The sequence below is a fragment of the Oratosquilla oratoria genome, chromosome 4 (assembly GCF_046742065.1).
Source record: "Oratosquilla oratoria isolate Oo_2021 chromosome 4, ASM4674206v1, whole genome shotgun sequence".
NCBI lineage: Eukaryota > Metazoa > Arthropoda > Malacostraca > Stomatopoda > Squillidae > Oratosquilla > Oratosquilla oratoria.
The window spans coordinates 87,075,387-87,100,375 of NC_134780.1; the positions used below are offsets into that span (position 1 = coordinate 87,075,387).

Below are 24,989 nucleotides of genomic sequence, written 5' to 3' on the forward strand. Positions count from 1 at the left end.
TTTTCAATGATGTCTATGAATTCATCGGTGTTATTATTTTTGGGCCTAGTTAAGTTGTTTATTACTTCCCATGCCTTTTTTATATTAACTTTATAATTTTCAAGAAGTGTGTCATAGTATTTTTTTTTTCGCAGTTGCGTAAAATTGTTGTAAGTTTGTTTTTGTATGCATTGTATTTGTTTTCGTCTGTCAAGGACTTGCTTTTAATAGATTTCATGTAAAGTTGGTTTTTCTTTCGACACGCGTTCTTAAGACCGTTTGTAAACCATGGTTTTGAGTTTACGTTATCTGGTTTTATTTCTACTTCTCTCTCTGGGCAGCATTTGTTTACATTACTTATGATAAGGCTTTCAAATTTGTTATATGATAGATTGGCATTTTCCGACTCGTAAACTTGATCCCAATTTTCCTCTTTTAAGCATTGATTTAATTTTGCAATATTTTTTTTCATCTGTTTTACATTTTAGTGCCATTCTGGGTTTTGTTATGCAGTGCATTTCTTTTGGATTGATAGTGAATACCGGTAGTTGGTCACTTATGTCACTCATTAAGATACCACTATGAATCTCGGAGTTTGAAATATTGGTGAAAATGTTATCTATCATTGTTTCACTTGTATTTGTTATTAGGATTAGTTTATTTATCAAAGAATATATACCTAAAGAGAAAATCATATCTGTAAAGTGTCTTGTTTGTTCGTGAGTCTCATACTAGTAAATCTATATTGAAGTCACCACAGAGATGTAGGTTTTTATTTCTAAATGGAGTTATGATTTCTTCAAGCATATTTGTGAACTCATTGATGTTTGTGCCTGGCTTTCTGTAAATACTTGTTATGACGGTATTTTTTTGTTTTACTGAAAATCTCAACAGCTACGCAATCAAATAGGTTTTCATGCGAATTAGTGGATTGATTTATAAGTTTGCATGATTTTTTTTTTTTTTTATGAAGATAGAGACTCCGCCGCCTTTTTGGATCTGTCTATTAACACTGTAGGGAGTATAGTCTTGTAGGAAGTTTACTAGACATCCTGGGTCAATCCATGTTTCGCTTATCACTATAACGTCAAAGCTTTTATTGAGTAACTTGAGATAACAGTCAATTTTCTGATAATTAGCGTTTAGGCTCCTTGCATTAATGTGAATTAGTGTGAAACCATCAATATCACGAAATACTGTGTCAAATTGTGTATCACTATAGTAATCGCTGTCTTTTGTTAGTTTTGAGTAGAAATTTAATTCGGGGTCAATTTGGGTATTATTGTGATTAAATATCGAAAATTCCTTTTCTGATATTTTGTCTATTTCTTTATACTTCTTAATGGCGGTATATACATCTGGGTTTTTTGATGCGAGATTTGGCGCGGAAAACAAAAAATTAATTTCTGTGTTTGAGATGGCATGATAGGGAAATGTTTTTGAGCAGTCTGTGCAGAACCAGTTTTTGAAAATATTGGGGTTATTTTTGGCAGTATTTACGGGTATATTTGCACAAATGAAATGATGTAAATGTTTGTATAATGTACATTTGAGGTGATTGGTAGGGACAAGGGTATGGCATGAAGAACAGTTTTTTGTTATGTTTGTTTTAGTTTGTGTGTTAGTTGTAGTGTTCATGGTTATGTTTGTGTTAGAAGATTAAGGAATGTGAACTATTGAAATTCAACTAGTTGTTCAAGATTACTTACTTGATGTTCTTTTTCATCCTTGCACTTGATATACACCTTGCAGTCTCTTGTCCATGTCGAGATGATCTTCTCTTGTTTCCTCCGTATCAGGACAATTTCCCCTGGAGGACAATTGCCCCCCGTAATCAATTGCCCCCTGGGACAATTGCCCTCTAGGACAATTTCCCCCGTTGTCAATTACCCCCTGGGACAATTGCCGCCTAGAACATTTACCCGCGGAAGACAATTTCCCCCTTTGACAATTCAATTAAACTTGTAAACATACCTACTGAATGTTGTGTACGTAATTGAACGTAATTGTACGTAATTACTAGAGCCCGGATTTCTAGCATTTATTCTATTATTGCTATTACGACTATAAATGCAAATAAAAATTTGCATTTATTGCAAAAAATGCTACTTTACTATATACGCTATTTTTGCCCCCTAGGACATTTACCCCTGGAAGACAATTTCCCCCGTTGACAATTCAACTAAACTTGTAAACATACCTACTGAATACCTCCTACAAAGTTTATTACTTCAAGTGATCTTTATTACTTCGAATAGTGATTGTGTCGTGTTGTGTACGTAATTGAACGTAATTGTACGTAATTATTAGAGCCCGGATTTCTAGCATTTATTCTATTATTGCTATTACGACTATAAATGGAGTGCGTATCCGAAATATACTTTAAGTATACTCCCGTCACTTCAGTAGAAGTTGAGCGGACATTTTCAAAAATGAAAATGATTCTTTCAGATAGAAGATTGTCACTTACAACGGAAAATATAAATAAAATGTTAATTATTTCTTGTAACTTAATTACTTAAGAGGAATTGCGTATAATCTAAGTTTTTAGACAAAACTAAGCTTATTTTCATTCTTTGCAACTAAATGTATTTTTACTCTTTGACTTTATATATAAAGTTTTGAACAAAATTAACTTTGTATTTGTATATATTTCAATTGTCCACGGGGGAAATTGCAACTAAAAGTATTTTCACTCTATGACTTTATGAATAAAGTTTTGGGTAAAATTAACAGTGCACAGTCTGCGTTGATTCACAGTATCTTGTTTAGTTGAATTGTCAACAGGGGAAATCGTCTTCCGGGGGTAAATGTCCTAGGGGGCAATGGTCCCAGGGGGCAATCGACAACGGGGGAAATTGTCCTAGAGGGCAATTGTCCTAGGGGGCAATTGTCCCAGGGGGCAATTGATTACGGGGGGCAATTGTTTGGAGATAACCAAAAGATCATACTTCAGAGTGCTACTTCTGCATTACAAATATAAAAGGTATAACATCAAAATATAAGCATATTGTAAAATATCCTAATTTATCATCTACTATGAGACCAGTACCTCACAGTCAAGACTTTCCTGTACCTGACCCACAACTTGTTATTGGATGGACAGACACAAAAAGAGGCACAGTAACACAAATTATCAATCACAGAAGCACATGGGCATTTCATCTAATTATTGCTGTTGCTTTCAGTTTTGTTGAAGATTATTCAGTGGTGCGGACAAGTTTCGCTGCAAGTGTTTCTACAACATGGGTTTGTCAAGGACATGGACAATTTTGTTCCTTACGGTAAGGTTTTGGTTACCTTTTTCATGTTATTTTGGGGTTACTAGAGTTTCTTTGCCTATGCATTTTATTTTTAGTACAAGTACTTTCCTGATACAGTGTTGATTTTCTAAATGTTTGTAATCACATTATCATGATTTTATCCTGGAAATATTTGGATGTCTTGATTTGTGATAATTTGGTTTTATATCTCTGTACATACATTTTCTTGAAAAAAAAAAAACAGAGCTAGCTGGGATACACAGTATATCTAAAATGTATATGAATATACTGACAAGTGAAAAGAAGGTAAGAAGGTTGAAGGAGTATTTCAGAGAGCAGGTGAATGTAGGAAAAGTGAAGGAACACAGCCTGGAAAAGGTGGAGGTGAAGAGAATGAAAGGTGGTACGGCAGAAGACCCAGACTGCATACCAGTGGAAGCGTGGGGGAACTCACAAGAGATGGCAGTGTCATGGCTCACCAGATTGTTTAACAGAATACTAGAAGGTGAAAGAATGTTGGAGAAGTGGAGGAAAAGTGTGCTGCTTCCAGATTTAAAAAAACAAAGGGAATCTGTAGAGCTGCAGAAACTACAGAGGGGTAAAGTTGATTAGTCTTGCGGTGAAGATATGGAAGAGTGAGGGAAAGTAGGCCGAGAAGAGAAGTAAGGAGCAATTTATTCCTATGTCAGGGAGAGCTACAGATGCAATATTTGATTTAAAATGTTGCTGGAGAAGTATAGAGGAGACCAGAAGTAGTTGCAATGTGTGTCTGTGGACTAGGAGAGGGCTTATGGCAGGGTACCTAGAGAAGAGCATTAGGAATGGCAAAGAAGTATGTGAGGGCGGTGAGGGACACTTATGGCTACAGTGTTACAACAGTGAGGTGTACAGCAGGAATGACCAAGGGTTTCAAGGCGAAGGTAGGGTTGCTGCGAGAACCTTTCTTGTTTGCAAGGAAAGGTTAAGCTCAGGCTAACAGTTGAAGTTGGACAGGAGTCCACATGGACAAAATCGCTTGCAGATGATGCTGTAAGATGTGGTGAGAGCTGAAAGGTAGTCGAAATAGAGTTGGAAGGGTGGGGAAAGGAACTGGAAAGAAGGGTAATGAACATATGCATGAGCAAGATTGAGTTCTTGTGTGCTACCGGGTAAATGAGGGAGACAACGGGACAATAGTGAGGCTGTAAGGCGTAGAGGTGTCCGCGTCTCACAGTCGTATGTTAGGAAAAGGAGCACAAGTGACTTGAAGATTCAAATCCTAGTCACCCTGCATGGATATCGATATCGCCATATACTCTGGTTGAGTGAGTCCATAACACCATAGGCAATGCCAACCCTTCAAAGTACATCCTGACATGGCCCACCACTGTTATGCTCTACACTACTAAGGTATGTAAAGCTTTCCAAGGCCTCAATGTCCTCACCACATGCATGGACAGACTGAACTGTGTCCACAAGTAAGCCCCTAAACTCCCAGATTTTAGTCTTGGTCCAGGAGGCCTAAATTCCAAGTGCAACTTATAATCCTAATTTACACTTCTTATAACCTAGCTTTTACTATGATAATCCCTTCCTAGTTGTAATATGAGGACCACAGTGGAAAAAAGTCTTTTGACTTTCTGTGCCATCCTCGGATGTACAAGTATATGTACTATGTATAATATTGAGTCTTATATGTATTGTACCTATTGTATGTATGATTGTATCCGAATAAATTCAAATCAAATCAAATCAAACTCTGCAAGAAAGACAGCATCGTCAGCAAAGACAAGGTCAGTAACTTTAGTGTTTGGCAATGACATTGATCAACAACTCTGCCCAATACCCAGTCTATGCAGCTGTTGACAAATGTAAGAGCAAAATATGCCGCCAACAGAAGCTGACCCAGGACAGCCCCTGCGTAACAGTTAGGTGCATGATAGGGTTTTGTCAACAGTTATTTTATTATTATTTCACAACATTATTCACACCATCTTTTGTGCTTTACACCTACATTCTATACATAAATACTGTATAAGCAGTATCACAACGTCATTCACCTACCAAGCTGTTGATAAATTGACATATTAATCAAACTCTTCTACGCGACCATTCGCGAGTCCTTTTTCATGGTGACTTGATTTCCGGTATATATCAGATTTTGTTTTATTTTACAGCAACAGATTTTGGGTCTCCCACAACATCCTTTACATTATCATAGCTTACACCTACATCTTACACATCCCTCAGATACAAAAACTGTACGATCAATAGATATATTCCAGCAACTAAAGGGGTTTATCTTGTCATGTTAGAGTTCACCGTGATAACATATTTAACACAGATTCCTTGAACTTCCACAGATGTGCTTTGCTCTGGGATTGTCTCATCCTTTCAACCAAGAGAGAAGAAATCCGGATGACAATTTAACACGCTTCCCTTTTGAGTCAGATACAAAGAATAGACTCGAAATTGACCTTAGATCTGATAGTAACAGCAACTCTTCTGAGAGTGACTCTAGCAGCAACAGTAGTTCTTCTGACAGTGACCTCAGTTCCGATAGCTCTGACAGTAACTCAACGAGCTCTAGCTCTGAAAGTAACTCAACAGAATCTAGCAGCAGCAGTAGTTCTGGAAGTAGCTCAGGAAGTAACTCAACAGAATCTAGCAGCAGCAGTACTTCTGAAAGTAGCTCTGAAAGTAACTCAACAGAATCTAGCAGCAGCAGCAGCAGTACTTCTGAAATTAGTTCTGAAAGTAACTCAACAGAATCTAGCAGCAGCAGTACTTCTGAAAGTACCCCAACAGAATCTAGCAGCAGCAGTACTTCTGAAAGTAGCCCTGAAAGTAACTCAACAGAATCTAGCAGCAGCAGCAGCAGTACTTCTGAAATTAGTTCAGAAAGTAACTCAACAGAATCTAGCAGCAGCAGCAGTACCTCTGAAAGTAGCCCTGAAAGTAACTCAACAGAATCTAGCAGCAGCAGCAGCAGTACTTCTGAAAGTAGCCCTGAAAGTAACTCAACAGAATCTAGCAGCAGCAGTACTTCTGAAATTAGCTCAGAAAGTAACTCAACAGAATCTAGCAGCAGCAGCAGTACTTCTGAAAGTAGCCCTGAAAGTAACCCAACAGAATCTATCAGCAGCAGCAGCAGTACTTCTGAAATTAGTTCTGAAAGTACCCCAACAGAATCTAGCAGCAGCAGTACTTCTGAAATTAGCTCTGAAAGTAACTCAACAGAATCTAGCAGCAGCAGTTCTTCTGACAGTAGCTCTGAAGATAACTCACCAAGCTCTAGCAGCAGCAGCAGTTCTTCTGACAGTGACGACAGTTCCAATAGCTCTAGCAGCAGCAGCAGCAGTTCTTCTGACAGTGACGACAGTTCCAATAGCTCTAGCAGCAGCAGCAGCAGCAGTTCTTCTGACAGTAGCTCTGACAGTGACCTAACAAGCTCTAGCAGCAGCAGCAGTTCTTCTGACAGTGACGACAGTTCCAATAGCTCTAGCAGCAGCAGCAGCAGCAGTTCTTCTGACAGTAGCTCTGACAGTGACCCAACAAGCTCTAGCAGCAGCAGCAGTTCTTCTGACAGTGACGACAGTTCCAATAGCTCTAGCAGCAGCAGTTCTTCTGACAGTGACGACAGTTCCGATAGCTCTAGCAGCAGCAGCAGCAGTTCTTCTGACAGTGACGACAGTTCCGATAGCTCTAGCAGCAGCAGCAGCAGCAGCAGCAGCAGCAGTTCTTCTGACAGTGACGACAGTTCCGATAGCTCTAGCAGCAGCAGCAGTAGCAGCAGTTCTTCTGAAAGTGATGACAGTTCCGATAGCTCTAGCAGCAGCAGCAGTTCTTCTGACAGTGATGACAGTTCCGATAGCTCTAGCAGCGATGACAGCTCTGATGACCGTGACAACAGCTCTAATGACTGTGACCACAGCTCTGATGACTGTGACGACAGCTCTGCTGACTGTGACGACAGCTCTGATGACAGCTCCGATGACAAATGTGGATGTGTCCAATCCCCTGTTCAGATGCCCACGCCTCCATCTTGCACTCCATGCTGTCGTTGTCACACAAGAAAGTGCTGCCGCTGCAACAGGGAACAGCAGATGTTGCAGCCACAATAAATGTAGCGGCCGCTTCTATGGCTGTTACGATAGACAGCAGCTGTAAGGAGGAGGAAGAAGAAGAGGAAACGTTTGATAATTACGATGATGACTGCAACGACAACGGTATAATGATGATGAACACGATACAACTACGACGACGGTGACGGCAACGGCGACGGAGAAGATCAGGACAATGAAGTATGAAAGTTACGAAAGTATTTGAGAACTGCCAAGCCACTAATGATCGAGGAAGGAAGACGAGCTCACGCTGGAACACGGAAGATTTAGAATTAGCAGTGATCACTTGGTAGATTTGCGACAAAAAAAAAGAAACGTATTATAATAACTGCGCTGCCCTCTCTTCCTGTTGGATGACGACACGTTGGGCCTGCCCATTGCCACAACAGGCAGCCGTGAGGGGAACGCATGCATCCCCCTCCCACCGGTCCCGGAAGGCTCTACCTGTCGTATCATCTGTTACCAACGTTCTCGTGACCACCAGTTGTCCTCTGTTAAGCACTCCACTCCGAGTGTTGTGTCACCAACACCTTTGGCAAGCCGCCCGGTCAGATTCCGTCGTGCCACTAAACTTTCCATTCGTTTGACTGCACTGTATTATTCTATTATGCACTTGCCACAAAATTAATAAAATTTAACTGCATACTTATCCACATGTTTATCCTGATGGTAGTAACGATGATAATGGGAAAAGAGAGGATGATTTGACTCTGATAAAGATACAACTAATGTTGTAAAGATGGTGGGGTGACATTAAGGTAAGGTATGGCAGCAGCTCGAGATTGCACATAAGGAGAGGTGTTGTCATATCCATCTTAGGAAAGTGCCAGGAAGATCTTGCATGCCCTCTCCTGTATTCTCCTTAGTTGTTGTTTGTGTATGAGGATGAGCGAGGAGGATCACTGTGGGGAAGCCTACATGATGGTGGGGAGTATAAAGGTGGTGTAGACTCCACGTAGCTCCTCAGCTGGCGTCCTAGGTGACCTAAGTATGAGCAAGTGCACTCTGTATCAGGCTGTCTTCAATGAGTTGATGAAGTGTTGCTTCCAGTTCAATTGGTTATCCTCAGTTATACTGAACAGTCTAGTGGACTGGAGCTTTTGGAGGGGATGGGCGCCTACTGACAGTTGGGAATGACCCACTGCCTGTGAGGACGTATAGAAGTCAATCACCACGGACTTGTTGTGGTTAATTGTCCCTTTGTTGTCATAATAATAATAATAAATACTTTATTTAGTCAATTTGTGATCATACATACAAATTGAAACTCTTTGTGGATCCAGATCATTCAAAGTTACAGTTACAACACACATACAGTACAACCCACAATAAAAATATCTGTGACAGGGTAAGGTCCAAGATTAAAACTACACACACTACACTATTTTAAAAACACCATGCTGTAGATTTATCATGCATCAGAATTGAAAACACAATGGAAGCAATAACTTTACCTTTTTGCATGGAGAGAATTATACAATTTAATGCTAACTGGTACAAATGAATTTTTATGTCTAGATGTTTTCTGTGAAGGCATACCCAATCTTTTTCCAGATCTTAAGAACACATAGTTATCATTGAGAGGATGGATATTGTCGTTCATTATTTTCCCAGCTGTACACAATACATTTCTAGAATATAGGTCATCTAGTGATGTTACCTTTACACCCAATTTACCAGCAATTCTCACCTTTTTGAATTTCCTCTTGTTTTTTACAGTTAAGCACCCATACAGCTTTGTTAAACCAAGGCATAGAGTTGACTCAATAACAGACTTATAGAGCATAGTAAGAATAGTACTTTCATCTTTTAGATTTCTTAGAATTCTCAGAAAATGAATTCTCTGCATACATTTGCCATGCACCTTTTTTGTGTTTACATCGCCAGTTGTTTTATCATCAATTAGCACCCCTAAATATTTATATGTGTATGGGGTATTGGCTGCTTGTTATTGTTATTGTGGCAAAGTAGCATGCAGCCGATACTTTAGGGTCTATATGGGGCGCCCCTACGGACCAGAGTCACACATCATTTTGTCTATGATAGAAGAAATTCTGTTCATAGAGAAATTATGACACTTTTATACTACGACTGTCCCTCCGTTATGCTGTCCCCCAACCCCTTGTTGCTGTCCTGTACCATTTCTCTGAGTATTCTTTTTCTGTGATGGGGGAATTCCCTGTGGTGGGGGAAAAGAATACTGCCACCAAGTTTCCCACTTGGATCGTAAGAGGCGAGAAGAAAGGGACGGGGAGAGGGACTAGGCATCCTTCTCCCTGTAGCCCCAAGGGGCAGATTCCTAAAAAGCAAAGGAAAGGCATAAGGGGTGCTGGAGGGCCTCGGGCCAGCACCCTAAGGTTTGGGTCTTTTAATGTGCGTGGATGTGGTACAGATGAGAGTAAAAGGGAAGAGATAGGTAGTATGTTTGTGAGAAGAAAGTTGGATGTGTTGGCTTTGAGTGAAACTAAGTTGAAAGGGAAGGGTGAGTGTAAGTTTGGGAGTGTAAGTGGGAGGTTATCAGGAGTGAAGAGAGGGCGAGGGAGGGAAGGGGTGGCTATTCTAGTGAGTGAGGAGATAGGTAAAGGGGTAGTGGAGTGGAAGGAGGTTTCCTCAAGGATAATGTGGATGAAGGTGAAACTGGGAAAGGAGATGTGGGTCTTTGTAAGTGCATATGGGCCGGGCAGTGAGAAGAGCATGGAAGAAAGGGAGGCCTTTTGGATAGATTTAAATGAGTGCATAGAGGGTTTAGGAAGAAATGTCAATGTAATAGTACTGGGAGACCTTAATGCTAGGGTGGGAAATGGTCCAATCGATGGAGTGGTTGGGAAGTGTGGAGTTCCAGGAAAGAATCGTAGTGGAGAGTTGATGGTGGAAATGTGTCTAGAAAGAGAGTTGATGATAGCAAATACAGTGTTTCGGAAGAAAGTCAAGCATAAGTACACATGGGAGAGGGTGGTGGAGGGAAGGGTGGTAGATAGAGCGCTAATGGATTATGTAGTGGTAAATAGGATTATGATAGGAAGAGTTAAGGATGTACATGTGCTAAGGGGAGAGGGTGGGGGAATATCAGATCATTTTTTGGTGGAAGGTAAGCTGAGAGTGGAGGATAGATGGAGAAGGAGGAAAGGGACAAAAGGTAGGGAGGTTCTTAGAGTGAACTCCTTGAATGAAAAGGAAAAGGAGAAGGAGTACGAAAAGAAGCTGAAGGAGGAGTGGGAGGGAGTAAAGGATAGAGCAGAGATGGGTGTGGAGGAGGAATGGGGATGGTTCATGGAGGGAGTCTTAAAGTGTGCAAGGATGGTGTGTGGAACAAGAAGGACAGGGGGAAATAGAAGAAAGGGTAGTGAATGGTGGGATGAGGAAACAAAGAAGGTTGTAGAAGAGAAGAAGCGAGCATTCACAGATTGGTTACAAAAGAGGACAGGGGAGTCATATGAGACGTACAAAGAAAAGAAAAGAGAAGTAAAGCAAAAGGTAAAGGATGCAAAGAGGAGAGCAGATGTGAAATGGGGTAGGAGTATGACAGAAAATTTTGAAAGTAATAAAAAGATGTTTTGGAAAGAAATTAAGAGAGGAAGAGGAGGCGAATCAAGTAGGGAAGAAAAGGTAAAAGGTACAGATGGAGAGTTGATAATGAAAGAGATGGCAGTGAGGGGAAGATGGGCAGAATATTTTAGGGAGTTGCTGAATGTGAAGGAGGATAGGGAAGGAAAGATAGCTGCAGTGGGAAATGCGAAGAAAATGAGAGTGATGAGTGAGGAGAATGGAGGAGAAATAAGGATGGATGAGGTGAAGGCAGTTGTAAAGATAATGAAAGCAGGTAAGGCACCTGGTCTGGATGGATGTCATGCATAATGTCTGAAAAAGGGAGGTTCAGTGATGGTGGACTGGTTGGTGAGGTTATTTAATGTTTGCTGGAGAGAGGGTAGAGTACCGGAGGACTGGAGTAGTGCCTGTATAGTTCCTCTTTACAAGGGAAAAGGGGACAAGTGTGAATGTAGTAATTTCAGAGGGATTAGCCTGTTGAGTGTAGTAGGGAAGGCTTATGGGAGGATCTTAATTGAGAGGATTAGGAGAGGAACAGAAGGAGTAATTGGTGAGGAACAGTGTGGATTTAGGACGGGTAGAGGTTGTGTAGATCAGATCTTTGTGGTAAGACAGATATGTGAGAAAGCTATAGGAAAGGGGAAGGATGTTTTTTGGGTTTTTATGGATCTGGAAAAGGCTTATGATAGGGTAGACAGAAAGGCACTGTGGGAGGTTATGCAGATTTATGGGATAGGAGGAAAGCTTTTGGGAGCTGTTAAGAGTTTTTATGAGAGTAGTAGAGCATGTGTTAGGATTGGAAATGGAGAGAGTGAGTGGTTTGAAGTAAAGGTGGGACTTCGTCAAGGATGCGTTATGTCGCCCTGGCTGTTCAACTTATACATGGATGGGGTGGTGCGAGAGGTGAATGCTAGGGTAGTGAGTCAGGGATTGGAGATGGTTAAAGAAAATGGAGAAAAGTGGGAGGTGAGCCAGCTGTTGTTTGCGGACGACACTGCGCTTGTGGCAGGGTCAGAGGAGGGATTGAGGAAGCTGGTGGCAGAGTTTGGGAGAGTATGTGATAGAAGAAAGCTAAAGATAAATGTGGGTAAAAGTAAGGTGATGAGATGTACAAGGGGTGAAAGTGGCAGTAGACTGGAAGTGAACATTAAGGGAGAGCGACTGGAGGAAGTGGATAGTTTTAGATACTTGGGTGCAAGTGTAGCAGGAAAAGGTGGAGTGAAGGTGGAGGTAGAATGTAGATTGAGAGAAGCGAGTAAATGCCTTGGTGGTTTAAAAAGTGTAATGAGGAATAGACATTTGGGAATGGATGCGAAGAGGAGACTGTATGAAGGAGTGATTGTGCCAACAGCACTGTATGGGGCAGAAACGTGGAACATAAGAGAAGAAGAGAGAAGGAGTTTGAATGTGTTTGAGATGAGGTGTCTGAGAAGTATGGTGGGGGTTACTAGGCTGGATAGAGTGAGAAATGAGGAGGTGAGGAGGAGAACAGGGGTGAAAAAGGATTTGGGAGATAGGGTCGATGAAAGAATATTAGGATGGTTTGGACAATTGGAAAGAATGAGTGAAGAAAGACTAGTAAAAGAGGTATGGAAGGCAGATGTGGAGGGAGTGAACATGAGGGGACGTCCTAGGATGAGGTGGATGGATGGGGTGAAGGGGGCTTTGGGGAAGAGGGGAATGTCTGTTGAGGAAGGAAGGGAGAGGACGGAAGACAGAGGTGAGTGGAGAATGGTTGTATATGGATGATGTTGTGACTGCATGAGGAGGAATGGGCGGGGGGGTGGGGGGTGGGGTAGTATGTGTGAGTAAATTTTGACGCAGCCCGAAGGGATTTCTCCCCGTCCTCGCCTTATATGCAAAGGGGGACGGAGAGGGGGGGTCGCCGATTAAATGAAGCGGCCTTGCTGTGGATGTACTGTGTCTTGCGACACTGCTTCTGACCCAGGGCGGTGGGCAGGGTGCAGGGATGACCCGTCATCCAGGAGGTGCTCAGATGAGAGGAAGGGCGGGAGGGGTGTGGAGTGTATTTAGGGATGAAATGGGTGGGAGTGTTTTTATGCCTTTCCCTTTTTGGCTACCTCCCTTGGAAGGGGGAAAAAGCATTGGTATATATATGTATGTACAATTTCTACCTGTTCCTCTTTAATTACAAGATTTTCAGTACACCTCTCCCTCTTACGAAAATCTATTAACATTTCCTTTGTCTTTTATACATCTAAATTCAAATAATTAGCATCACACCATTTAACAAAATTATTTACTTCAGAACGGTATTCATTTTCATTATCATGTTATTTTCCCAATGATCACAGTGTCGTCAGCGTATTTAATTACTGAACAGCTTTCATATTCACTAGTGCAATCATTGGTATAAACTATAAAGAGAAAACAAAAGGGGCGAAACAACATAACCCTGTGGGGCACCAGTGTTTGTGACAATAATATCTGATCTAACATTTTTTAGTTTAACAAATTGAGGTCTTTCTGTTATGTAGCTATAAATCCAGTAGATTAGTCTACTGTTAACATTCATGGAGAGGAGTTTACTCAACAAGATGTGTGGTTGTATGGTATTAAACACACTACTAAAATCAATAAATAAGATTCTTGCATAAGTATTTGATCTTGTTGTGTCAAGGTGTTGTGTCACTTAGTGTAATAAAAATGTAGTGGCATCCTCTACACATCTTCCTTTACAATAGGCAAACTGCATATTATCCCTGAGTGGACCAACATATTTACATAGACATTTTTTAACAATATCTTCAGGACTTTTCATCACTAATGATGTGAGAGCAACAGGTCTTAGGTCATTCATTGCGACAGGTTGCTTTATCTTAGGGACTGGTATTATTTCTGAGGTTTTCCATAATGATGGAACTTTACACTGATTGAGTGAGGCTTGAAATAGAACATGTAAAGGCTTAAGCAATTGTTGACAACACAATTTCAACACATTTGCACCAATGTTATCCGGACCACCAGATTTACCAGTCTTAACTCTTTTTAATGATAAAAATACGTCATCTTGAGAGATCATGATAGGTGGATCATTTACACTATTTATATTTCCTAACACATTAAAACATTCATTTTTAAACATTTTTGTTGTCAAACCTAGCATAAAAACAATTTAGTTAATTTACGTACTCAACTATGTTATCTGGGTCAGGCATAGAGTTTTTAGTTTGATAGCCACAAAGGTGTTTAAGCCCAGTCCATGCATCTTTAGTCTTATTTGTACGAAATAAATATTCAACTTTATCTTTATACATCAACCTAGCATGCTTGATTTTAACATTTAACTCCTGTACATTCTTAATTGCATTCCTATTACTAGATGACAAAGCTATTTTCTTTTCGTTTAACCAAATTTTTAGATCTTTAGTAACCCAATGTTTGTTATTCGGATTTCGGATATGTTTTAACTTCCTTGATGGGTACCACCATACTAACACAGGGTGGGCTGCAGTGGTGGGTAGTCAGGCTGCTTGGTATTGATGGGATGAGGCATCCATGAGGGCATAGTTAATAAGGATGAGGAAGCACAGTGGTCCTATCTTAGTATCCTGGGGAACCTTACAGATCAAGGGGAGAAGAGAGGATATTGACCCCTGATACACGATGGCTTACTTCGCCCGATGAGGAAGTTCATCAGCCACGCTGTCAGGTGTGGATGGCGCACTAGTCGTATGGCCTTGGAAATCACAACAGTGTAGGTGTGTAAATTTTTTAGAACATTCACAAGACCGTTAGTAGTGAAGGGCTTCATGTTACCAAATTGCTGTGCATCACTTGGGTTTCTAATATTGTCAAATGCTAAGTCAAAAACAAAATATTCCCAAATAAGGATTACAAAGGCAGAGCATGCCAACAGGACACCTTTTGGTTTATATCTTGGGATAAAAGTATTGGCAATTGGTCCAAGGACGTTCATTGACTGTGGGCTATAAATTTTGGGGATGAATGCTACACAGCATATGAAACTCTACGGAAGATACGCGACTTTGGCTTCGAATTGGTAGACCACCCGCCTTACTCCCTAGACCTGGCTCCCCTCCGACTATCACCTCTTTCCACAACTGAAGGAACATCTCAAGGGAACGAAATTTAACTCCGATTCGGAAGTGAACGCTGCTACAGAGGCCTGGTTGGAGGCCCAATTTTCCAAGTTCTTTTTTCAGGGCTTAGAAAAACTGAAGGACCGTCGTAATAAGTGTGTAAATCTGAGAGGGGAATATGTTGAACAAAATCATAATTAACTGATCTTCCTGTATTTTCTTTTACCCAAAGCCAGGAACTTTTCAGCACCCCCTTGTAGGTATTTAGGGTTACATGTGACAGGAAAGGGAGGAGTGGAAGTAGAGGTACATTATACATTGAGAGAAGGAAGTAATTTCCCTGCGAGATTAAAAAGGTGCCATGAGAAAAAGGCATCTGTGAATGGTTGCAAAGAGGAGGTTGTATGAAGGGGTGATTGTGCCGATGGTTTTGTATGGGGCAGAGACATGGAATTTAAGAGAGGCAGAAAGTGAAAATTTGAATGTGTGTGAAATGAAATATGTGAGAAATATGGTAAGGGTTACTAGGTTGGATAGAGTGAGAAACAAGGAGGCAAGGAGGACAGCAGGAGTGGAAAAGGAGGTGACAGGGTTGATGAAAGAGTATTGGGATGGTTTGGTCACATGGAAAGAATGAGTGACAAAAGATTAGTAAAAGAGGTGTGGAAGCCAGAGGTGGATAGAGTGAACTTGAGGGGACGACCAAGGATGAGATGGCTGTGGATGAATGGGGTCAATGGAGTGTTAAGAAAGAGGGGAATGTCAGTTGAGCAAGGAAGGGTGGGGGCAGGAGATAGGGATGAGTGTAGAGTTGCTGTGTATAGATGATACTATTATGCATGGAAGGAAGGGGCGGGAGATGAGGTACTTATGTGTGAATGATAATTTGACACAGCCCGATGGGATTTCTCCTTGTCTTCCCTTTCTCTGTATGATGGGACGGAGAGGGGGGTTGCCGATTAAATAAAGCGGCCTTGTTGTGGATGTACTGTGTTTTGTTACATTGCCTCTGACCCAGGGCAGTGGGTGGGATGACCCGTCATCCATATGGAGATAAGATGAGAGGGGGAAAGGGGTGATGGAGAGGAGTGGAATGGTGGGAGTATTTACATACCTTTGATTACGTTACCTCCCTTGTGAGGGTGAAAAGATCTCAGTATATAGAATAGATAACAGTACTAATACGATTATCATTATTTTTATTGATATTATTATTATTACTATTATTATTGTTATCATTATTATTATTATTATTATTATTATCATTTATTATTATTATTATATATTATTTATCATTATTATACTATTATTATCATCATCATCATCATTATCATCGGGGAGGCAAAATAAAATGCTCATCTTAGAGCATTTTCATGTAATTCAATTTATATAAGGGAGAGGGCCTCCACCATGAATATACAAAATGGAATTACTTCACTGGCTCTGACTACTCTACATGGACATTTGGTCACCACATGCAACTCCAGAAGAACAACAGACAGAATATCACCAGGTCAGCCTACGAACATTAGGTCCACACTAGAATATAAGAATGAAGGAGACTTCAAGAGACCATAAGGCCTACACTAGGCAGTTCCATGTCCATTACCACCTGTCATACCCATCCATAAAGTTGTCTAACCGTTTCTTAAAACAACCGATAGTTTCAGCGCTCACTACATGGTTACTAAGTCTATTCCATTCATTGACCACCCTATAAGTAAACCAATTCTTGCCTATTTCCTTCTTAAATCTAAATTTGTCCAGTTTAAATCCATTACTACGAGTCCATCCCTGTTGTCTTAATATGATGACCTTGTTTGCATTACCCTTGTTAAAGCCTTTGATATACTTAAACACTTCTATTAGATCACCCAGCACTGCATCTTTCCAGAGAGTGTAAGTTAAGGTGCCTAAGCCTCTCTTTGTAAGTTAAATTTCTGTTCCCATGTATCATTTTGGTCATTGTCCTTTGTACTGATTCTACTAATTCTATAAGACAGAGACCAAAACTGTACCGCATAGTCAGGAATGGGTCTAACTAATGCTAGAGTTTGATAATTACCTCTGCACTTCTATTCATAACCAGCTCCTTGGGTCAGTCCCGCAGTAATCAAATGTCAAATATAGTTTCTCATCTTGTCAAAAATTAGCTCTCCTGAAGTCCGGTACTTGAACATTATTCAATTTTTTTAAATTCTTCCCAAATGATATTAAATCTTATTTCTTGATCGCTAGAACCTAGACTATCTCCCACTTTTACGTTACTCGTTAGATGCTTATTATTAGTTAAGAATAAGTCCAGAGTATTCCCTCCCCTCGTAGGATCGGTAATAATTTATTTTTGGAAATTATCCTGGACCACATCTAAGAAAAATTTTGCTTACTGATCTTCTAAAAATTCCCAGTTAATGTTTCTATAATTAAAATTTCCCATGATCACAACATTTTTGTACTGGTACACCCTACGAATTTCATGAACCAGGGGATTAGTCTACTCAATGCTGAGGTTAGGTGGTCTATATTGGATGCCAATAATAAGTTTCTTATTCTTGCCTATAATCCCCACCCAAATAGATTCTGTACTATCCTCTTCCTTAATCGAATTGTTGATAATCCAATTTATTGTATTTTTAACGAAAAGTGCTACTCCTCCCCCCTCCTGCCAACCCTGTCCTTGTGAAAAAAGAATATATATATATATTCTTATATCTTGATTTCCAGAAGGAAATGTCTATCAGCCATATTGATCTAGGATTTAGTAATAGCTATAAAATAAAATCTCTCTACACATGCTTTACCCCATAGTAAACCAATTTTATTTATTATGCCTCTGCTGTTTGTATAGTAAACTTTTAATTTATCCTCCCTCCACCTGATTTCGTGATTCTTCACACAGTCCCTCACTGAGCTGTTTCTATTCCCTAAACTATATTCCGATACTTCCCCCAATGACTCCCATGTAATCTACCAGGAAAAACCCTGCAGGATGTCTACTTGTCGCTCGAAGGGATTCAGCAAGGAGCTGAAATCTTCTGGGCAACAAGTGCACCCTGTCCCTTGTATATAGATTATTCTTACCGTGCAAGCGATCCCTGTTGCCGACAAATGCCCATCCATTGGCCTTACAATATTTTCCCAGTCTGCAATTCATTGTAACAGCCCTGGAATGCCACATGCCTCCATCTCTATGCCTCAGAAGGATTCCACTTACAACAGGAACCCCTCCCTTATTCCCACCCAATCTTATCAAGAGCATCCTGGAACCGCATAAACAATTCCTCACTCCCTAACTTACCTATGCCATTCCCACCAGCACACAAGCAAACGATGGGTTTCACAACTTCCCCAACTATACACTCTTCAATCCTGTCTATAACATCACCTATCCCCACCCCGGGGAAACACACCTGGGTCCTATGTTTCCTATTTTTGTCACAGAAGGCCCTATCTAAATACCTCAACTCGCTATCTCCTACAACCATCATACCTGTGGGCAGGGATCTAAAGACTGCCCTACACTTCTTCTCTTGCATTTTCTTCATTTCTTCTTGTAAACCCGCGAGAGCTTGAAATGAGTTTCTGCATTCAAGCGGGTCTGGTGAGGGCTTTTTACCATCTCTCCGTGTTTTGTTTGTCACCTTTTCCCACCCAGGTTCCAAACATGGTTTGTCGTCTGTGTTTTGGGTCTTCGAGCGAAGAACTCGATTCTCCTCTTTAAGGCCCCCAACAATCTTCTCTAAGGCAACAATTCTATTATGTAGAGATTGTACCTCTTCAGAGATGATCACTGAAACACAACCACTCACCATCTCACTGAAGCAGCTACCCCAGTTGACCTGACCTGAGTGATGCCTACTGCTCAACTGTGACCTGACCTGAGTGACGTCTACTGTTCAACTGATGCCTACTGCTCAACTACAAACACCAGAGGAACAAGGGACAGATTCCTACTGAGTCCGCCCATGGACGTTACCAATGCATGGAAGTCTGTGAAAATGTCAACATTGAAAAATGCATGGCATAATTGGTGACCAAGTTTAATGTGTAATTATTCTAATGAAGACCTTGAAATTATTTTTGGGGTTTTAGGGTTTCCAAAGAAAAGCAGCTTATACAAGAACTTATTATATTAGAAATGTAGCTAATCCTGATGCCAAGGAGCTTTCATCAAGGATAAATGTAAATGTTTTAATAGAATGGATGAATGTTGATGATAATGTGCCTTCAGTTCATCATTACAGTAATTCTGAATTTATAGACATGGTTAAAAGCCCAGAAAGAAATGCCTGTACCTGTGCAGGTAGTGATGAGGATGAAATCAGTGATGAAAATGAGGAAGATGTGAGTCAATCTCTAATGACTGGTTAATTACATTGACAATTGAACTGCTGGCTGGACTACAGCAATGAAATTTTGTGAGTGAACAAGAAATCATGAATGTTTACTTGCTCTAAGATAAAATTATAAGAGAAAGACCCGAGTTTATGAAGCAACAGACACGGCATGATATATTCAAGGAAATTCAGTACAGTATCTAGGAAGCTGCAAGCAGCAGCAGCAATGTCCACATTTGATAATGATAATAATTAAAATTCTGAGGAACTATTTTATTTAGTACAAATTAAAATTCTGAAGATTTTTATATTAAAATTTTGAGGATCTATTTTTTTCTAGCTGAATTAGAATTCTGTAGAACTATTCTATTTAGTGGATGAATATAAAAAATTTATTTGATTTTCGTCTAGTGTTTAATTTTCTTTCCTTAAAGGACTGCACAGTTAGTGATATTCTGTTAAATATATACAGCATACTGTATATAGCCATCGAAAATTTGGAATTTCTGAAAATCCAGACCTCCTCAGGTTCAGAGGTTGTCATATTTTTGAAGGTTAACTTGTACCTGTCGACTGGAAGGGTGTATATAAAGTTATGTTTTATAGGGGGGAAGGGGATCAGGTATGAATGTATTAGTTTTAGAGGGATCAGTCTGTTGAGTGTGGTGAAAGAGTATTGGGATGGTTCGGACACATGAAAAGAATGAGTGAAAGAAAATTAGTAAGAGAGGTGTGGAGGGCATGAACTTGAGGGGATGACAGAGGATGGGATAGATAGATGGGGTAAAGGGGGTATTGAGAGTAAGGAAGGAAGATAGGGATGAGTGGAGGGTGGCTGTGTATAGATGATACTGTTATGCAAGCAGTGGTGAAAACAGGTCACCATTAATGTAAAATCCAAATGGGAGAGAGTTACTGGCAGAGTTCCCCAGGGCTTGGTTTTGGGTCCTTTATTGTTTGTTCATTACATAAATAAGACTTGGACAATGAGATTATTAATGTTGCTAGTAAATTTGCTGATGACGCAAAAATAGGACGCTATATTAGGTCAGGGGAAGATGCAGATACTGCATAAAGATTTTAACAAATTGTTTGCACGGTTGATGAAATACCAAGGGAACTTCAATATCTCAAAGTGCTGTGTGTTAAATGTAGGTTTATACAACCCAGAAGACAGGTATAGCTTAGATAACACATTTTTAGGGAAATCAGAATGTGAGAAAGACTTGAGAGTGCTAGTGAGACCTGATCTCAAATCCAGGAAATGGTGCATTAGCCCAAAAATAGAGTTAACATGACTTATTGCTAGGATTGTTATAAACTAAAGTGCAGATATAGTTATCAAAATCTATATGACAACCATTACACCCATCCTTGACTAAGTGGTACAATTTTGGTCTCTGTCCTATATAATGGATACAGATTCACTTAAATCAGTACAATGACCAAAATGATATGTAGGTTCAGAAATGTATCTTACATAGACTTAGGCATCTTAACTTCCACTCTCTGGAAAGATGTAGAGTGCAGGGTGATCTAATAAAGGTATTCAAATGGATCAAGGGATTTAACAAGGGTAATGTAGACAAGGTCACCATATTAAGACAACAGAGCAGAACTCACAGTACTATATACCATTACCAAAAGCTTTTTTCCTTCCTTACAATGGAGGTAGCCAACTAAAAGGCACATACCTACTACCACCCATTCCACTACCCTCAACCACCCTTTCCTCCTTCTCAGCTAAGGTCCTCCTGGATGACAGGTCATCCCTGTATCTCACCCACTGCCCTGAGTCAGAAGCAATGTAGAAAGACACAGCACATCCACAGCAAGGACTCTTCATTTAATCGGTGACTCCCCTCATGTAGAACAAGATGGAGAATCCTTTTGGGTTGTGTCAAAATATCATTCACACATAAGCACTTCTATACCTCGCCCTTCCCTTCCTTGCATAACAGTATCTTCTATACACAGCCACTCTCCACTCATCCCTATCTCCCTTCCTTATTCTAGACATTCCATTCTTTCTGAACACCCCCTTCACCCTATCTATCCATCCCATCCTTGGTCGTCCCCTCAAGTTCATGCCCTCCACACCTCTCTTACTAATTTTCTTTCATTCATTCTTTCCATGTGTCCAAACCATCCCAATACTCTTTCATCAGCTCTATCTCCCATTTCCTTTTCCACTCCCACTCTCCTCCTCACCTCTTCATATGCCTCTATTCAACCTAGTAACCACTACCATCCTTCTCAGACATTTAATCTCAAATTTAAATTTGTCCTCTCTACTTCTCTTAAATTCCGTCTCTGCCCCATACTAAGCTGTCAGCACAATCCTCTCATACTACTACATTTTTGCATTCATTCCCAGATACCCATTTCTCATGATACTTTTTAATCCCCCCCAAGGCATTTATGTGCTTCTCTCAATTTACAATTCACCTCCACCTCCACTCCTCCCTTTCCTGCCACATGTGACCCCAAATACCTAAAGCTATCCACTTCAGCCTCTTTAAAAATTGCTTCCAAATCACTGCCATTTTCTCCCCTTGTACATGTCATCACCTTGTTTTTACCCACATTTACCTCCAATTTTCTCCAATTGCATACCTTCCCAAACTCCATCACTAACTCCCTTAATCCCCATTCTGACCCTGCCACAAGTGCAATGTCATTATCAAATAACTGATTCACCTTCCATTTTCTTTAACCATCTCCAGTTCACTGCCCATTACCTTTGCTTACCTCCCACACCATTCCATCCACATACACACCCATGGCTACATGACACATTCCAGATGAAATTTTTTGAACTTGTACATACATATACCAATGGCTATTTCTCCCTTTACATGGAAGCCAAAAAACAAAGGCATAATCCACTCACCCACCTCCCTCTTATCTTAGCTCCTCCTGGATGACGGGTTATCCCTGCATCTTGCCCACTGCCCTGGGTCTGAAACAGTGTACCAAGACAGCACATCCACAGCAAGGCCGTTTCATTTAATTGGCAACCCCCCTCATGCAGAAAAAAGGGATGGGGAGAAATCCCTTCAGGATATAATTCAGACAAATTCAGATATAAGAAGGAAATAGGCAAAAACTGGTTTACCAATAGAGTGATTGACAAAAGGAATAGACTTAGTAACCACGTAGTAAATACTGAAACTATTGGCTCTTTTAAGAGATTAGATAATTTCATGTATGGGGATGATTTGTGGTAATGGACGTGGAACTGGCTAGTGTAGGCCTTATGGCCCTCTGCAGGCTTCTTCATTATGTTATTTTATCTATATAACAAGAGCTTTTTTCCCCCTTATAATTATGGGAGGTAGCCAAGTCATAGGCATGTACCTAGTCCCATCCATTCCACTATGTCAAAAGCATCTTTAAATCTGCTTTACCATCTCTTCAGTGATATTGTCCTCAAGAAAAGAATTGCTAGCTACTGCCAACAAAGCTACAATTCTCTCTCATAAGTCGAAGCAACTACTGTTGCTTTAACTAGTCTCTGAAAACATATTATATATGTAAATATATATATACACACACACACACTGGACCAATTCTTTTTCAGCAAAGGTGGACAAGATACATTGTTTTTGTTCCCTAAACTGGCTGAGCAGTCCTGTCTCCCTACAGAACGCCAAAGCTGGAACAGAGTTATCTCACAATCCTTTTTATGGTGTATACTGCAATGTTGGCATCCATGACTGCAATATGCAGCCTTCCATAATGTGTTGTATAGTATGAGGTGAAGTGTTGCATCTTGGACAGTTAACTACAATGTGATCATCCAGCCTCTTCTGATTGCTTAGAAGGGTTGGATGGTGGCCACATCACAGTCTTGGTAGGTGAACTCTGCCCTTGAGGGGTAGAGAAGATTCAGAGGAATGGATATCAAGGGGTCTGGCATGCAGCAATGTGTTATCTTTCAGTTTGTTGATAGAACAGTGACTTATGATTATGGACAAGTTTCCAGATGGTGGTGCCTGGTGGGTGAAGAAGACAGTACAGATGCTCCTCTACTTACGTTCATTCATTTTACGTGTGAACTGACTGTAAAAAAAAAAAATTGTAGAAAAAAAAATATTTGAGTGAATTTTTAGTTTAGCGCACTCTCCGTAGTTTAAACGATACTTACGCATGACGCTGCATCCATTGTTTACATGGCACAAACGACAGACTGAACGTGCCTTGCCTCCTCCACCATCTCAATTTATGTTGCTTGAATTTATTTGAAATTAATGTTATCATTTTACAATGTTATGTGTATAATTAATGATTTAGGGGTGTTTTATAAGATACGGTAATAGAATTTACGGATGTATGGTACAGTAACAACTTACGTTCATCTGTTCGGAACGTAACTAAAACGTAAGTTGAGGAGCGTATGTATTTGTGATACAGGTATTTGGGTGTTGTTTTCCTGTTTCTTGGCAAGTGTGGGTGTTCTGCATGTAGTGGGTGTGGTGTGTTTGTCTCTCTCACGTCAAGGTGATCCTTGACTTTGAGGACTTTTATTTCAGTGGTCTGTAGGTGCTGTATTTGTGCAATCTATAATTATCTTTAGGGCTTTGTCTTGTTTGGTCTGAAGGGCAATCAGGTATGTCTCAACAAGATTAGTTCCATGCTGGACTTGCATAATTCATTACTGAGCATATGCATTGTATATTGTAATTTCTTTGTTTTATCCAAATGTTGTACCTATAATTGATTTTGGTCCATTAAGTCTAAGTGTGCATTTAATCTTTATGCTTGTGATGTGTTTTTGAATGACATGGAAGTATTGTATATTATGCCAAGAATCTTGAATGTGTGTGTGTGTGTGGTACAAGTCTTGTTGATATAGAAGTATGGTATGCATGTGTTCTATTGTCCAGTTGATGAGAAGTGGCTTAGACTTGGTTGGGGCCAATTTGAATCTTTGTAATGAACCTGGTGACGAGTGTGTAAAGGTATCATTGTGGTACTTCTGCAGCTTTGTGTTACAGTATGTGGATGTAATTGTCTTCTGCATAGGAAGAGATTTGTATTTCTGGGGTGTCAGGTGTGGGTATATTGTGCATATGTGGGCATTTCCACCTACCAGATAATTGGCCAGCCATCTTTCAGTATAATTGTGCATGTTTGTCTTGTATATTTTGTAAGGTTATGACTGGGATTATGACTGTCTAGTGTTATGAGAAGTGTTGTGATGGGGACATATGTGCAAAGCTGTGATTAATTAGACTTGTCAATGTGAGCACACTTATAATTTATAGCCAAACTTATATTCCCCAGTCATGTGGATTTTCCCAATACATTCTTACCATTTCTAGGTAAATAAAATTTAGCTGATACATCTACACTACAGGTGAGCACTCTTGACCTCATCCAATATGTCACCTTTTCCACACCATTTGTGTAAATGTGTAGGAGCCTTACGATACTCATTTGTACTGTCTATTCATCAAGTTAATTATTGTGACACTGCTTCTGACCCAGGGCAGAGAGAGAGATGCAGGGACGACCCGTCATCCAGGAGCCAAGATAGGAGGGAGGGATGGGGTGAATGGGTGTGGCAATGTGGGAATGGAATGGTTGGGAATGGATTTTATGCCTTTGTTTTTTGGCTACCTCCCTTGTAAGTGGGAAAAAAGCCTTTGGTACCAAGACAGAGGCCTTTTCACAATCTCAAAAACAAGCAGA

General features: G+C 40.3%; 1 protein-coding gene across 5 annotated transcripts in view; it reads left to right on the forward strand.

The window, feature by feature from the left end:
• LOC143025025 (uncharacterized) overlaps positions 1-7,491 on the forward strand; it is a 10,179-nt gene extending 2,688 nt beyond the window's left edge. Inside the window, exons 2-4 of one of the 5 annotated variants that reach the window (XM_076184633.1) lie at positions 3,168-3,263; positions 5,585-6,316; positions 6,467-7,491. In XM_076184633.1, the coding sequence (XP_076040748.1) occupies positions 3,225-3,263; positions 5,585-6,316; positions 6,467-7,345 (1,650 nt within the window). In that variant the 5' untranslated portion in view covers positions 3,168-3,224 and the 3' untranslated portion in view covers positions 7,346-7,491. Of the gene's footprint in view, positions 1-3,167; positions 3,264-5,584 lie in introns of all 5 variants that reach the window. The other 4 variants (XM_076184631.1, XM_076184634.1, XM_076184632.1 and 1 more) reach the window with 4 other exon arrangements.
• The last annotated feature ends 17,498 nt before the right edge of the window (positions 7,492-24,989 follow it).